This window comes from Pezoporus flaviventris, unplaced genomic scaffold (genome assembly GCF_033815535.1).
Source record: "Pezoporus flaviventris isolate CSIRO_AGI_PZ_B2104156 unplaced genomic scaffold, CSIRO_AGI_Pfla_v1 ptg000002l, whole genome shotgun sequence".
In the NCBI taxonomy this organism is placed as follows: domain Eukaryota; kingdom Metazoa; phylum Chordata; class Aves; order Psittaciformes; family Psittacidae; genus Pezoporus; species Pezoporus flaviventris.
The window spans coordinates 89,869,416-89,883,196 of NW_026892550.1; the positions used below are offsets into that span (position 1 = coordinate 89,869,416).

Genomic DNA, 13,781 nt, shown 5'->3' on the forward strand with positions numbered 1-13,781 from the left:
TGTTTAGAATCACTGAGAGTGATAGTAACTTCCCCTGTAGTGCCCTTAGTGGACTTCTAGGGGAGAAACATTTTTAACATGAATGTAATACTTTATAGAAACTAGTTGTGCAGAAATAAACTGTGTGTTAAGTCTCAGAAAAGGCGGTAAGAAACATGTGTGATGCCACAGTAATTGTTGTAGTTACTTATGTTTATTGCTACTTTGTATTACCCCCTTTTCCCTCCCAGGTACCAGCTATCACGTTAACTGCGAACATTATCTGGTTTGCTGATAACTTCCTGATTCAGAAGATACCAGCTGCTGCGAAACTTCTGGACAAGAAAAGTATTCATACAATTAAACTGCAGAGGGAAAACTTCCTACAACAGAAGGCACAGTCACTTACCAAGTATATTTCATAAATAGTGCTTCATGATGTTATTTAGCAAATCATTGATAAACACAAGTGTTTCTTCATTCAGTGTACTAGTGTATTATGTCACCAGAAAAAGTGTTTCTGGCAGTTCTAAATACTTAATTTTCAGTTATTTCTATTTCCATATTTTCAACTTCCTTGTATTTAAATGTCTAGTAACCTCATCTGCTTTGCTTTCTTTTCTGAGTGTTTATGGAGGTAAATCACTAGTGGCTTAGAGAGGACTTTTCCTCTGCTTGGTGATGAGACTTCCTTTGCAAGCATTTCTTTCTTCATGACTATTTCAATTGCTTGTTTAATGGTCTTTGAAATTATCAGTATTTGAAAAGGCTTCTTTTGTTCTGTGTTCCACATGTAGTTTACAGGTTCACTGCCTTCTTTTAAGTTCTTTGTAAAGTATGTTTAAAGATTAATATTTTCAGTCTTACGAGCAAGTGTGCTGCACTGCGTAGGGAGATAACAGGGCCAAGGCTTCTGTTTACATTGCAGATCAAACCAAGAAGGTGGAAAATGTGGTCTGAGGAATAGAAGTAAAAATTTTAAGTGTTGCTGGTTGTCTTCCAACCATGCATGCAAGCTGGCAGAACTAGGTTGGAGGGGAGAAGGGAAAAGCAATTCCATGCCTACATGATTCTCTGGCAGATTATTTCCACTACTCCCCCCTTTTCTGTTTCAATCCTCTTTTTCCTGATTTGTGTCCTGCCAACTGCGGGAAGGTTCAAGAGCTCTGAATTCTTTCCTGGGGTTTAATTCCTGGATGGAGCATAATTGTGTTGCTGCTTTGCTTCTGGTCTTGGGTGGTGGTACAAGTCATTTCTTGCAGCTCTTAAGACAAAGTTGAAAAAAAGGTGTAGGTATTCACAGACATTTCATAGAATCATAGACTCATTTAGGTGGGAAAAGACCTTTAAAGGTCATCAAGTCTACCTGTTAACATGGCACTGCCAAGTCCATCACTAAGCCATCTCCCTAAGCACCACTTCTACATATCTTTTAAATACCTCCAGGGGTGGTGACTCAACCACTTCCCTGGGCAGCCTGTTCCAGTGCTTGACAAACCTTTTGGTGAAGAAATTTTTTTCAATATCCACTCTGAACCTCCCCATGCACAACTTGAGACCATTTCCTCTTGTCCTATTGCTTGTTACCTCTGAGAAGGGACCACCTCTATCTAGCCTTCTTTCGGGTAGTTCTAGAGAGCAGTAAGGTTCTTCCTGAGCCTTCTTTTCTCCAAACTGAACAACTGCAGTTCCATCAGCCGTTCCTCGTAACACTTGTTCTCCAGACCATTCACCAGCTTCTGTGCCTTTCTTTGGACATGCAATTTTGAGGATATTGTAATAAACCCCAGATTTTGCATCTGTGATTTGCATTCTGCCACTAACTTTTTCTTGCCTTTATGAATTCTTGCACTGCCTTTGATAATTGGGCTGTTGTTTTAAATATGAATGCTCTTTAAAGGGGAATTTTTTTTTATATCTTAATCACCTGAATACATTCCTGCTATAAGTGCTACAATAAATAGTACTGTAGTGTCACAATTCTGGAGCATGGAATAAATAGCAGTTTTGAAAGTGAACTCTACATAAAACATTTAATTACAACTAGAGTAATCCAAGCAGGTTTTCTTCTGGGGAATTGTTATTTAAGAGCAGTCTCAGTCTAGCATTGATGTAATGACAAGTTGTATGTGTGTGTATGTGTGTGTGTATAAAACAAAAATTCAGACTTGGAGGGAAAAAAATATCATCAGTATAGGATTACTTTTCTAGTGTTTAAAAGCATTTTTTAGCACTTTTATTTGCTGTTTTAATTTAAAGAAGTGTAGTATATGCACTGTTAAGAGGGCCATTGTTCTCTTGAGAGATAGAAGATTTTGACTCTTTGGGGTATGCTTGTACAGATAAAGTTTGCAACCTAATTAATCCTTGCCTATAGAGAATGAAAATGTAAATGAGTATGAAGTTCTGATACTTTTGGAAATGGTGAATTATAATTTCAGGGACTGAAAACTTACTTCCCTTAAAAGAATTTAACATGCTCTTCTCATTTAATAAGTGAGCAGCATTCTTCGCTTGTCTTCTACAGAGATATGCAGTCATACTATGTTTTTGTGAGCTCATGGATGACAAAAATGGAATCTATCTTGTCAAAAGAGCAACGTGTGGATAAATTTGCTGAAGATCTGTCGAACCGCTGCAATGTCTTCATCCAGGTGTGCAGTCTTTTAATGTGGTGATGTAGCAAACTGATGGTTTTGTGCAAGTTGTTGAACATGAGAAAACACTAAAGTTCTGTGATCATCGGTGTGTTATTTTACAATGTGGGAATTCTTCTAAAACTTTAAATGCTCACTAGATAGTCTTTTAAGTAAACCTGTAAAAGTCCTTTCCATAAGGCATGTGGGGAAAGTGAATCTGGCTAAATATTTAGTGGCTAAAATCTTGAATATTCACTGTAGTAAAGGTTTTGGTTTAGGTTTTATTTTCCTTTTAAATCAGTCATGAGGTATGTAAGCTGGACTGAATCACTGTCTAGTTTTATTTAGCACAGCACGTACTTCAGTAGAGGTTTTGTGTTGTTTCATTGTGCTTTGCCTAATGATGGTACTTTGCAAGAATCTTACTATGTTCTGAAGCAGCTGATTTTCTTTTGGCCTACTAACAGCACGTAGTCTTAATGTAAGGTGTGTCTTATTTCTGATTTATTTTTTTTCCTAGTTCTTATGTGCATTGATCTGACAAGAATAGCTGTGTGATAGAAGCATGATTCTGAATCTTCTGTATCTAAAGTCCTGCATATACTAGGATCTGTGGATTTCATATTTGAATTATTTGCAGTTGGACTTAAAGCTTGCTCTGTAGTGAACTGATTTTCTTGCACTGCTTGCTGTCATTTCCTAGTTGTTTTGTTGGTTTTTTTCTTTTTATTGGTGCTTCTTTTCCTCTGAAATGAGTTGAATATGATTTTTATCATGCTGTATATAATTGACATTGCATTTAAAAGCTTAGCATACATTAATCTAGAAATTACTGCTTTTTTTTTTTCATTGTGGGGTGGGTAGTTATATTTAGACAGTATAGAGTTGTAAATGCTGTCAGTGTATTTATTCCATGCAATCTGGAAGCTTTAGGCTGTTTTTGTAGTGGGCTGTTTTTCGGGGGGGATGGAACTTGTTTGGTGGGTTGGTTTACAATAGGTCTAAAATTACTAGACCTTTGGGGCTGTCATTTAATTCACTGACCTATGTTTAACTTGAGTGTCTCCAGAAGAGGCTAATGATCAGGTGATCTGATGACTTGTAGACAGTTTCATAATGTGTGCTTAGCAAAAGGGCCTCATTCAGCTTTGGGATCTCAGGCTTGCTTACTAAGTGAAGTTAGTAGGTTCTCTAGTGTGAAGAGGTGAGAGTTAGAGGTCTATCATGTACAAAAGAAAATGGAGAGAACTTACTTGATGGATATGTTGTGAAAAATATTGTTTTTCCCCTCTCGCTGTACTCATTTTATTTTTAGGGTTTTCTTTATGCATACAGTCTTAGCACCATCATTAAAACTACAATGAATCTCTACATGTCAATGCAAAAACCTATGACCAAAACCTCAGTAAAAGCTCTATGCAGGCTTGTGGAACTTCTGAAGGTATGTCACTGGATGAAAACTGTTGACTTGTAGGTCTTTTACAGAGAACATTGATTAAACATGACATATTAAAACCCCACTGAGACACGAAATGTTTTTGCACTGGTGGCTTCTTGTTCAAGACTGGGTTTGGTTAGAGAACAGGAGATTTGGGAGGCTAGAACCAGTTTTTGTGTAACTTCTCACTGATTTCCTTATGTGGTGGCAGAGAATGATCGAGGTTGGAAGGGACTTCCTGAGATTGGGCTCAACCTCAATAGGTCTGGTCCAGCCTCACATTGCTCAAGCAGGGCCACCTAGAGCTGGTTGCCCAGAACTGTGTCCAGCTGACTTTTTTTTTAGTGTCTCCAAGAATGGAGACTCCACAGCCTCCCTGGGCAACCAGGCTGTCTTAGTGTCAGGTTACCTAAGCAGTAAAAGCATTTCTGGATGTCCAGAGGGAACCTTCTGTGTTTCGGTTTGTGCCCATTGCTTCTTATTCCATCATTGGGCACCTCTGAAAAGAGGCTATCTCTGTCTTTTGCACCCTCCCTTTAGGTATTTCTATACATTGATAAGATTTCTCCCTAGTCTTCTCTTCTCCAGGCTGAAAAGTCCCAGCCTTCAGCCTTTCCTCATATGTGAGATGCTCCAGTCCTTTAATTATTTTAATGGCCCTTGGCTGGACTCTCTCACAAATGTGTCCATGTCTCTGTCATACTGAGGAGCCCAGAGCTTCCAGTTGTGGCATTACCAGTGCTGAGTAGAGGGGAAGGATCACCTGCCTCCACCTGCTGGTAATAACTTTGTCTAATGCAGCCGAAGATACCATTAGCTTTCTTTGCAGCAAGGTCACACTACTGACTCATTCAGCTTGGTGCCCACCAGGTCCTTTTCTGCCAAGCTGCTTTTCAGCTAGATGATTCCCACTGTATATTGGTTTATGGGATTGTTCCTCCCCAGGTGCAGGACTTGCACTTCTGGTACTTTTTCCAAAGGGAAGATAAACACCCAACCCAACAGCAAAACTTAGATCAGTCCTGAAACTTTTTCTGCTCCTGAATGGTTTAATTTTTCTGTTTGTAACGGTTAATTGTAACTTCTATGGTAATTGTAACTGTATGTTACAAAGTGTAAAGAAGTCTGGTTTTGCAGTGTGGACAAATCACAGAGCATGAAGCCAATTTCTAAAGGCAGCAGTTTCAGTGACTATCTGAACTATTGTGTTTTGCGATTGATTTAGGCAATAGAACACATGTTTTACCGAAGAAGTATGGTTGTGGCTGATTCTGTGACACACATTGCTCAGCATCTGCAGTATCAGGCTCTCCACACTATTTCTGTAGCTAAGGTATGTAATCCAAATTCTAATGGTTAATCTTTCCTATCTAAATGTTTAAAAAAGTCTTAAAGAATTTTACTTTTGCAAAATCTGTAGGCTAGTGCTGTATCATAATTGACAGATATAAGCTGTTCAGTGGGTCAGAGCTTTGCCCTAGAAACTGCACAGCACAGTGGTCATGTGGTTTTGATCAAGAATGCTTCCTCTCTTCTTCTGAACAGCTGCATCTCTTGTCATGGTCTTGTGTTCTTTTTTAGTTTTTCCATCTAGAGAATTTCACAAACTGACCTTTTAGTACCTTTTTTCTGAGGTACATTCTTAAAGCAGTCTATTATAGGTCTAAGCAAGGCTGTTGCTTATTTAAATCTTTTTCTGCTTGGCAAAATAGCAGTGGTTAGTACATGATGGCTACCAGGAGTCTAATGCTGATATAAATTCACTGGTTTGCTATGGGGCAGAGTGGCTGCTAGTGATGAGACGTTGTAGTACCTACATATTATATCTTTCTATAAACAAGATCGGTTTACTACACATTTTGTTATCAAATCTTGAATTTCTGAACTCAGGGCAAATAGGAAAATGAGTTTTTAGTTTGCCTGTTCTGATGTACTACTGATTGTTTATTCTTTCATCACATTCAATAGCAGAATTGTAAAATATGCTATTGATATTGGCGCAGCTATTAAACTTTAATTTGATTTGCCTTTGATCTCGATTTGTGTATCTGACATCTCCATGTTTTACATTGTCCTTAAAGTCGTCCTTTAAAAAACAAGATAGATATAAATATGTATATACATATATATCAGGAGTAGCATGAATTGAAGAAGTTTCAAGCTTCAAAGCTACTAAGATACATTTGTATATCTTCAAACAAATAGTTCCCATATATTCAAATATAACTTTCACAATCTTTTCAGGAGATATCTGTAATTACATTACAAATTATTTATAAATGCATAGAAATGTGCTGAGACTTGTGTATTGAGAAATATCAAAGAGAACAGATCTGTGAACAGTTTTTTGTTTTGACTGCTCCAAAAATATGTAAAAGACAAATGCTGGTAAATAGAAGGTTTCATTAGCACTAATTTTTTTTATGTGCTCCACTTTGTTTCTAAGTGGCTTCTAAGCTGTAGGGGCTAAGGTTCTGAGACCTTACACCTAAGAGGTGTAGGGGCTAAGGCATGTACCTAGCATAGCTTTAGCATGTAAGGTTAGGAGCTTCATGTTGAACATTCTTAGAATTAGAAGAGGCTTTCTTTTGCTCTTTCATGAAACCATACCTCTTCTGAGTTACGCTACTACTCACAACTATGTCTCTGACTTCAGCCTCTTAACCAGGAGACTTGTTCCCTTTGTTTGTTCATGCTTAATCTTTCTGATAAATTAAAAGTTGTAGAAAATTGCAAGTGATTGTTATTACCACGTTTATACGTCTTCTGACTGATCAGCTGTAAACAGGATTGTTACCAATAACAGGGAGTCACTGATGAAAAAATAATTGTAATTTTATTTTTTTTAATTTTATGTACCTTTAAATTTGGCATGCAGTCACATGCAGCTTGTACAGTATTTGTGTACTGTATGACCTGAGTCATGTTCCTGCTGAACTGCACATATTTGAAGTGTATAGATAGGTAATAACACTGAATTGACAGGGAAGTGAATCTGGATTCAGTTAGCTCTGTTCACAGATAATAACTTGTTTGCAGAAATACTCAGTTTATAACAAGTCCATAAGCCTTGGAAAGAAGAGGTAAGTTATTACTTTTGGGCTTAGGTAACTTTTCACTGCCTTTTTTGTGTCTTTCTGTTAAGAAAAGAGTAATTTCTGATAAAAAGTACAGTGAGCAACGCCTGGATGTCCTCTCTGCTTTGGTGTTGGCTGAGAACACCCTCCATGGGCCAAGTACGAAACAGAGGCGATTAATTGTTTCCCTTGCACTAAGCGTGGGAACACAGATGGTAAGTGCCATGATTGTTCCAGACCTGTACGTGCTTGGTGTGGTATCTTGTAAAGAAATATAATCTTGTCTTTCTTTTTTTTTAATTTGTTTGCACAGAAAACTTTTAAAGATGAAGAACTCCTTCCCCTTCAGCTAGTTCTGAAAAAACTAGACTTGATCAGTGAACTTACAGAGCGGTAAGTAATAGTATGTAATGTAAGGAAAGCGGTGTAGTGTCACTAGGGGAACTGGATCTTCACTGTGTGAATTGCAAAATCTGGTAGGTGCCTGCTAGTGGTGATTTTTCCATGTACTGTAGACCAGGGATAGACAGAATTCCAGAGCTAAGCCTGAAGTTTGCTGGTCTTTGAGCAAGTCATATGTACTTAACTTGCCAATTTGGTAATCCACTTCTCTGACGGTTTAGAAATTCTGTCATTTTTTTTTGGTTGACTGGGCTTTATGTTAAGCTAAGTCTTCCTCATAACCCAGCTCCCAAATTTATAAACTAATACCACTCTGGGAGATCAGGCTGTCGGGTCATGTGTGACGCCATGTCTTACTGCTGCTGTAGTTTCAGTGAACGCTGAAGTTACACCATGTTGACTATCTGAAGGCTAGGTAAATACCTGGGTTCCATTCATACTTTATGGAAAGAGACAAACACCTCCAGTGGATGACTCATGGGATGAATTCCTGGGATAAGTGTTGTACACTGGTTGTATCAAGAAAGGCCTGTTTCTTTTCTGATTTACAGGAGAAACTTGGAATATATGTTTGACCTCTTGGTTACTAATTGCATGAATAGGAAAATAGTTATTTAAGATTTTGCTGTAATGTAAGGTCTAATTCTTCCAGAGACTGAGTAAACTTTTTTCCTAAAGCACGTATCTTTTACTTATAAGTCGTCTAGTGGAAAACAAGAAGTAAAATGTTCATTATTTAAACACCTTTCTTTTGAAGGACAATGTATCTGGAACATTAAAGTAACCATGTAAAACTTAGGCTTGAAAAACAGGTGTCTTTAGTTTAAATGCTAAATATCACTGTGTTAGAAGAATGGCCTCTTCCAATTCTGTGTCTAATAAGTAATTTTGTGTTCTAGAATTCGAGCACAATGTGACTGTTGTTTCTTGTATTGGCATCGAGCAATCTTTCCAATCTATTTAGATGATGTGTATGAAAATGCAGTTGATTCTGCTAGATTGCATGTAAGTAATACTGTTAGCAATGTCAAGAAGCTGCTGCAGTGGGAGGGATTCAGAGGAGGAGAGGATAAAGCTTAGACTGAAATACTTAAGGAAGAAGCTCAAGAAAAAGAAGTGAAACTCAGGCAAGAGTTACTACTGAGACAGAAATTCCTCCTCAGTCTGGAGAATACAAAAGCAGTCTTTGTTCTAAATCTGATTAAAGCATTATCTGTCTGCTCTAAAAAAAATCAGGTTGCCATTAACTCTGGTTCTCTGTGTGTCTGTCTCTCTGTTCCTCTCTTTGTTAATTCATTGTAATTTACTAGACTTGAATATTAAAAGTCTTCCACATTGTGGTTACATATTTCTAAAGCACATATCACTATATTGGGTTGTTCTGTAGCTTTTTCCATCCTCCGTCTCTCTGTCCCTCTTTGAAGTATCAAGCATTTGCTGCAGAAGTGAATCACGCTTTGGCATGCTAATCCTAATAAAAATCAGTCATCTGTTCTAGTATTGTGCATGCCATGGTCAATTACAGTGCTAAAATGAATATAGTAGAAATAATTTCACATAAAATAGCTAATAATTATGACCTCCCAGTAAATGCATCAGTAGCAACTAAATATGTCAGATGAACACATTGAGTGGAAACTTCTGTAGGGCTTATGAAGTCTATGTTTAATAATAATGGGAAGACTAGCAATTTTGATTCATTTGTTAGCTTTGAACACTGAGATGCTGTTGACATGTCTGTCAATCTGTTGGTTAAGTGTAATAGCTTCTTTTTTCAGTATATGTTTAGTGCACTGCGGGACTGTGTACCTGCTATGATGCATGCAAGACACTTGGAGTCTTATGAGTTGCTTCTGGAATGCTATGACAAAGAAATCATGGAAGTGCTTAATGAGGTAATCTGTTGTGAATGGAAATTAAAGGCAACACTGTGCTTAGAATATCTTACAGGCCAGCATCTTTTGTACCAAACCTGATATAATCTACAAAAGTAGCACAGAGATTGTGCTTTTTTTTGTGCTTCTGAAATTGATGTAAAGTGTTTTAACAAGTAAGGAAGCATTCACTGACGATTCTGGTTGTTTAAGACATGTTGCTGATGGTATCTGGCTGGGAACATGAAAATACTGCACTGTAAATTACTTAAGTTGGCAAAACCTCAGTTACAGATCTGGCTATGAAGACAGAAGAGTGCTTTTAGTTAGATTAGGATCTGCTCTATGAATGCCTGAAATAAGTACTACTGTTTAGTCGTGAAGGCTCTGTAAATGTAGTTAGTCTCTTTAGTGCATTATTATCTACAAGTATGAAGGGTGATTGACAGAAAGAAAAAGAGAATTTGGATTTCCCAAGTCCTAGGTTTTTTGACCTAGGTTTTGACACTTATTAAGTAGTTCAAACCCAAACATTATATATTCTGCATAAAATGGGGCCAGATTGCTTGTTGCAAGACTCTTCCTCACTGATGAAGTGTTCTTACTATTGAGATAGCCTGAAGCCTAGCTCTTCTTAAGATTAAAAATCAAAATACTGTAGTTTAAATTGTGTTAAACTCCTATATGGAAGTTTTAATCATGTACAGAATGGCATTAGGTAGCTAAATCCTTATCTTTTCTGAGCTATTGTGTACTAGAACAAGGACAAAGGAAATAACTCTAGTTCCTGTGTATTGATTCACTTTGACTTGTGTTGCCCTGCCAAAGCAAAGTTGTCTTCACTGGTTTAATCAGACTCTCATGTATCTCTGGAGAGAGATGTTAGTTCTGTGAACAGAGCATTGTAGGCAGACACTGAACATGCCTTTTTTTTTTTTTTTTCTTCCCTGAACAGCACTTGCTGGACAAGTTATGTAAAGAGATAGAAAAGGACCTGCGCTTATCAGTTCATACGCATCTAAAGCTGGATGACAGAAACCCATTCAGAGTTGGTATGAAGGATCTAGCTCACTTCTTCTTTCTGAACCCAATACGTTTTTTCAATCGATTCATTGACATTAAAGGTGAGGAGTTACACGTTTTCCTGATTCCATTACTTTCAACTCTGTTGCACTTTAGCTTTTCACTTCTTTGCACATTTCCCTAATTAAATGCGTAGTATTGTTTTGTTCATCCTTCTATATGTTTACAGCTTATGTAACTCACTATTTGGACAAGACCTTCTACAATTTAACAACTGTAGCTCTTCATGACTGGGCCACCTACAGTGAAATGAGAAACCTAGCAACTCAACGCTATGGTTTAAGTATGACTGAAGCGCATCTTCCCAGCCAGACTCTGGAACAGGTACAGTGCCTACAGGATATGAATATTGTTTGTTCTATTACACTGTCATACTGGCTAGCCATTCAGAGGACTGAGTTCTTGAAAGTACCAAGAGTGGAGAACTGTTTGGAAAGAGTGATCTTTAATTTCTGGTTGACTTCTGAGGCAACATCTTTAGTTACCTTTGGAGATAACACCAATATCAGTTAATTTCATGTTGGACTTGTATAATTTTTATTTTTCTTTTAAACATTAGATTTAATGAAAGTGGGTATATAAAGTCAGAACATTTTCTTGACAATTCAGTATCAGCAATTTGGCGAGCAGTACAGCTGGAATAAAACTGCCACAAGTCTGGAATGACCTTTGAATGGTGGGCCTTTTCCCAGGTTTATTGCTTGCTTCTCAGCAGGTTCTACTCGGTGATCATCAAGAGCAGCTCTTTCACAGGTTGGACATTGAGGACTTTGGGACATCTATGATTAGCTTAATAGGAGTGACTCAGAGCCTCCTAGAAACTACTAAGCATTGTTACATATAAAGTAGTAGTCTTGTAAAGTTTGTGGTGAAGGCATTAATTGTTACAGAGTTGGTGCAAAAGAAATAAAACTTGCATATTTTTGAGGACTTTGCTTCAAGAGTTTTGGTATCTTGGATATTCCTGGCGGTTAGCTTCATTCCTTCATTTGGGTTAGCACATTGGTGAAACCTCTTAGAAATACATTCTCCCCCTGAAAGAAATGTTTGTGATGGCTGTGTCTTCCTAAGTTGAAGGAGGGCATAGAACTAAGAACTCTATCAGCTTCTTGATACGAAAGTCCTCTGGATTAGTTTCAGTTTCTGTCTTTGGTTTTCTGTTGGCAATATTTGGCCATCACAGTGTTTATAAAGAATTAAGTCGTTTCACATCATTGATTTCCTAACATTCATTCTGGTATGAGCATTACTTCAAAACAAGGACACCCTACACTCCATTCCTCCCCAGTTCCAGCAAAATCCTGATAAAATCCTTGGCACAACTGGAAATAGGATGTAATAGACTAAAGGGTATCCTCTTTAGGCACAATGATACTAAAGGGACTCCTACAAGCTAAATTTTAATTGGGGCTTGTGGTAGAGACTGGAGGATTCCTTACTTTCAGGGGAAGCTGGAAGGAAAACAGGCAGAAGAGTAAATGTTAAAACAAGAACTCAGCTTCTTTTTTTCTCCTTTAAGTGTTGTCTTGTAGACACTGAACAAAAATTAAGAGATTCTTTATTTTGCAAAGTGAAAACGTTGCTTTTTAAAAATGCGTTCAAGTAACTACAGAAATAGTATTTGTTCACTTTAGTGGTTAGACATGTCTGTAGTTCCTGAGAATTTTTACCATAATAATTCTCAATAGATAATATTGTTTCAGGGTCTGGATGTTTTGGAAATCATGAGAAACATTCATGTTTTTGTATCCCGCTACCTCTACAATCTGAATAATCAGGTAAGGTATAACCTGTGCTTTTTCCTGGCTTTGGCTCTTATTTGAAGGGATTGAGAAATGTAGAAGTAGACAACATGTAAGAAAACCCCGACCTGAATATACTTAATAATGAGCTGTAAAACAGCTGTTGTTGTCTGGAAAAACATCTTTAGGGATGTTGTAGATAGGTCTTGGAGAATGTTCTCTAAGCATGTTTTGAGTACAGTGTGCCAGTAGGATCACCCCATGTCAGATACTCCCATGGAGCTGTGAGAAGGCAACAAGGATAATTGGCTGCTGTCTAAGGGCATACTATATGTGATTTTTCAACTTGAAAAAAGGATATCTGCAGAAGGGTTATTAGAGAGATGAAGCCATGAATGACATGGAGAAACATGTACAGGGAACAACCCTTTGTGATTTCTCACACAGTGAGAATGAGGACCAGTATGAAAAAGAGTGACTTCCTTAAAGTAAAGGAAATACTTTTTTCTTCATAGCACATAATTTGGTAGTGGAATTCATTACCATTGTATATCATGGGGCCAAAAGTACAAACAGGTGCCAAAAGAGTTTAGACCAGTTAATGCAGGTTATAGTCTCTATAAATGTGAGAGTTTGGGTGCAGCATCTGCCTTGGAATCATTGAATCACCACTTTGCAGAAATTGGAAGAACCTACCAGATGAAGTTTATTGTATGCATGCTGGGTTTTCTTTGTTCCTTCCTAATCATCAGTTATTAGCTGCTCTCAGAAATAGGATATGGATTACCTACATTGATTTATCACAGAATCAGTTTTGGGTAAATAACTTTTATTTTTTTTTCCTCCTGCTTCCCAGATCTTCATTGAAAGAACAAGTAATAACAAACACTTGAACACTATCAACATCCGACACATTGCTAATTCAATTCGAACTCATGGAACAGGAATCATGAACACAACAGTAAGTATCTTCTGCACTGTTGTCGGATAATTTTTAATAGTGCACAGGAGCCTCCAGCTCTTGCATCCCCTGATGGTTTATTTGGTTATGCAGTTTTAATAATGCAATAATCATGTACTGCATGTATTAACAAAATAATTCAGTTCTTGGACATGACACAAATCAGTACTACAGTCTCTTAGGAGTTATGCCATTTCCAGCTGTTGCATAAAAGTTAATGAAGAGATCTAAAAACACGTCAGAGAAAATATGGTGGGACTCTGAATTTCAGTGAAGTCAATTGGGTAGACAGTTCCATATAAATACAGGTTACTTGAGAATCTACTGAAAACAGGTTGCTGGATATGTTTGTTACTTTGCTAACTAGCTTGACTTGACTATTATTATTATTATTCCAGGTAAATTTTACTTATCAATTTTTGAGGAAAAAGTTCTATATTTTTAGCCAGTTCATGTATGATGAGCATATCAAATCCAGGCTTATCAAGGACATCAGATTCTTCAGGGAAGTCAAGGATCAAAATGATCACAAGGTATAGTAATTTTTGAAGGATTGATAATAACTTGGATAAAAATGCTACTTTCA

General features: G+C 37.4%; 1 protein-coding gene across 3 annotated transcripts in view; it reads left to right on the top strand.

Moving 5' to 3' along the window:
• The window catches only part of WASHC4 (WASH complex subunit 4), a 38,641-nt gene that overhangs the window by 16,478 nt on the left and 8,382 nt on the right, over positions 1–13,781 (top strand). For all 3 annotated transcript variants that reach the window (XM_061445016.1, XM_061445017.1, XM_061445018.1), the window contains 13 exons: positions 231–391; positions 2,507–2,633; positions 3,934–4,059; positions 5,282–5,389; positions 7,202–7,348; positions 7,447–7,526; positions 8,435–8,540; positions 9,314–9,430; positions 10,365–10,533; positions 10,662–10,816; positions 12,196–12,270; positions 13,091–13,195; positions 13,594–13,728. In XM_061445016.1, coding sequence (XP_061301000.1) covers positions 231–391; positions 2,507–2,633; positions 3,934–4,059; positions 5,282–5,389; positions 7,202–7,348; positions 7,447–7,526; positions 8,435–8,540; positions 9,314–9,430; positions 10,365–10,533; positions 10,662–10,816; positions 12,196–12,270; positions 13,091–13,195; positions 13,594–13,728 — 1,611 coding nt within the window. The remainder of the gene's footprint in view (positions 1–230; positions 392–2,506; positions 2,634–3,933; positions 4,060–5,281; positions 5,390–7,201; positions 7,349–7,446; positions 7,527–8,434; positions 8,541–9,313; positions 9,431–10,364; positions 10,534–10,661; positions 10,817–12,195; positions 12,271–13,090; positions 13,196–13,593; positions 13,729–13,781) is intronic.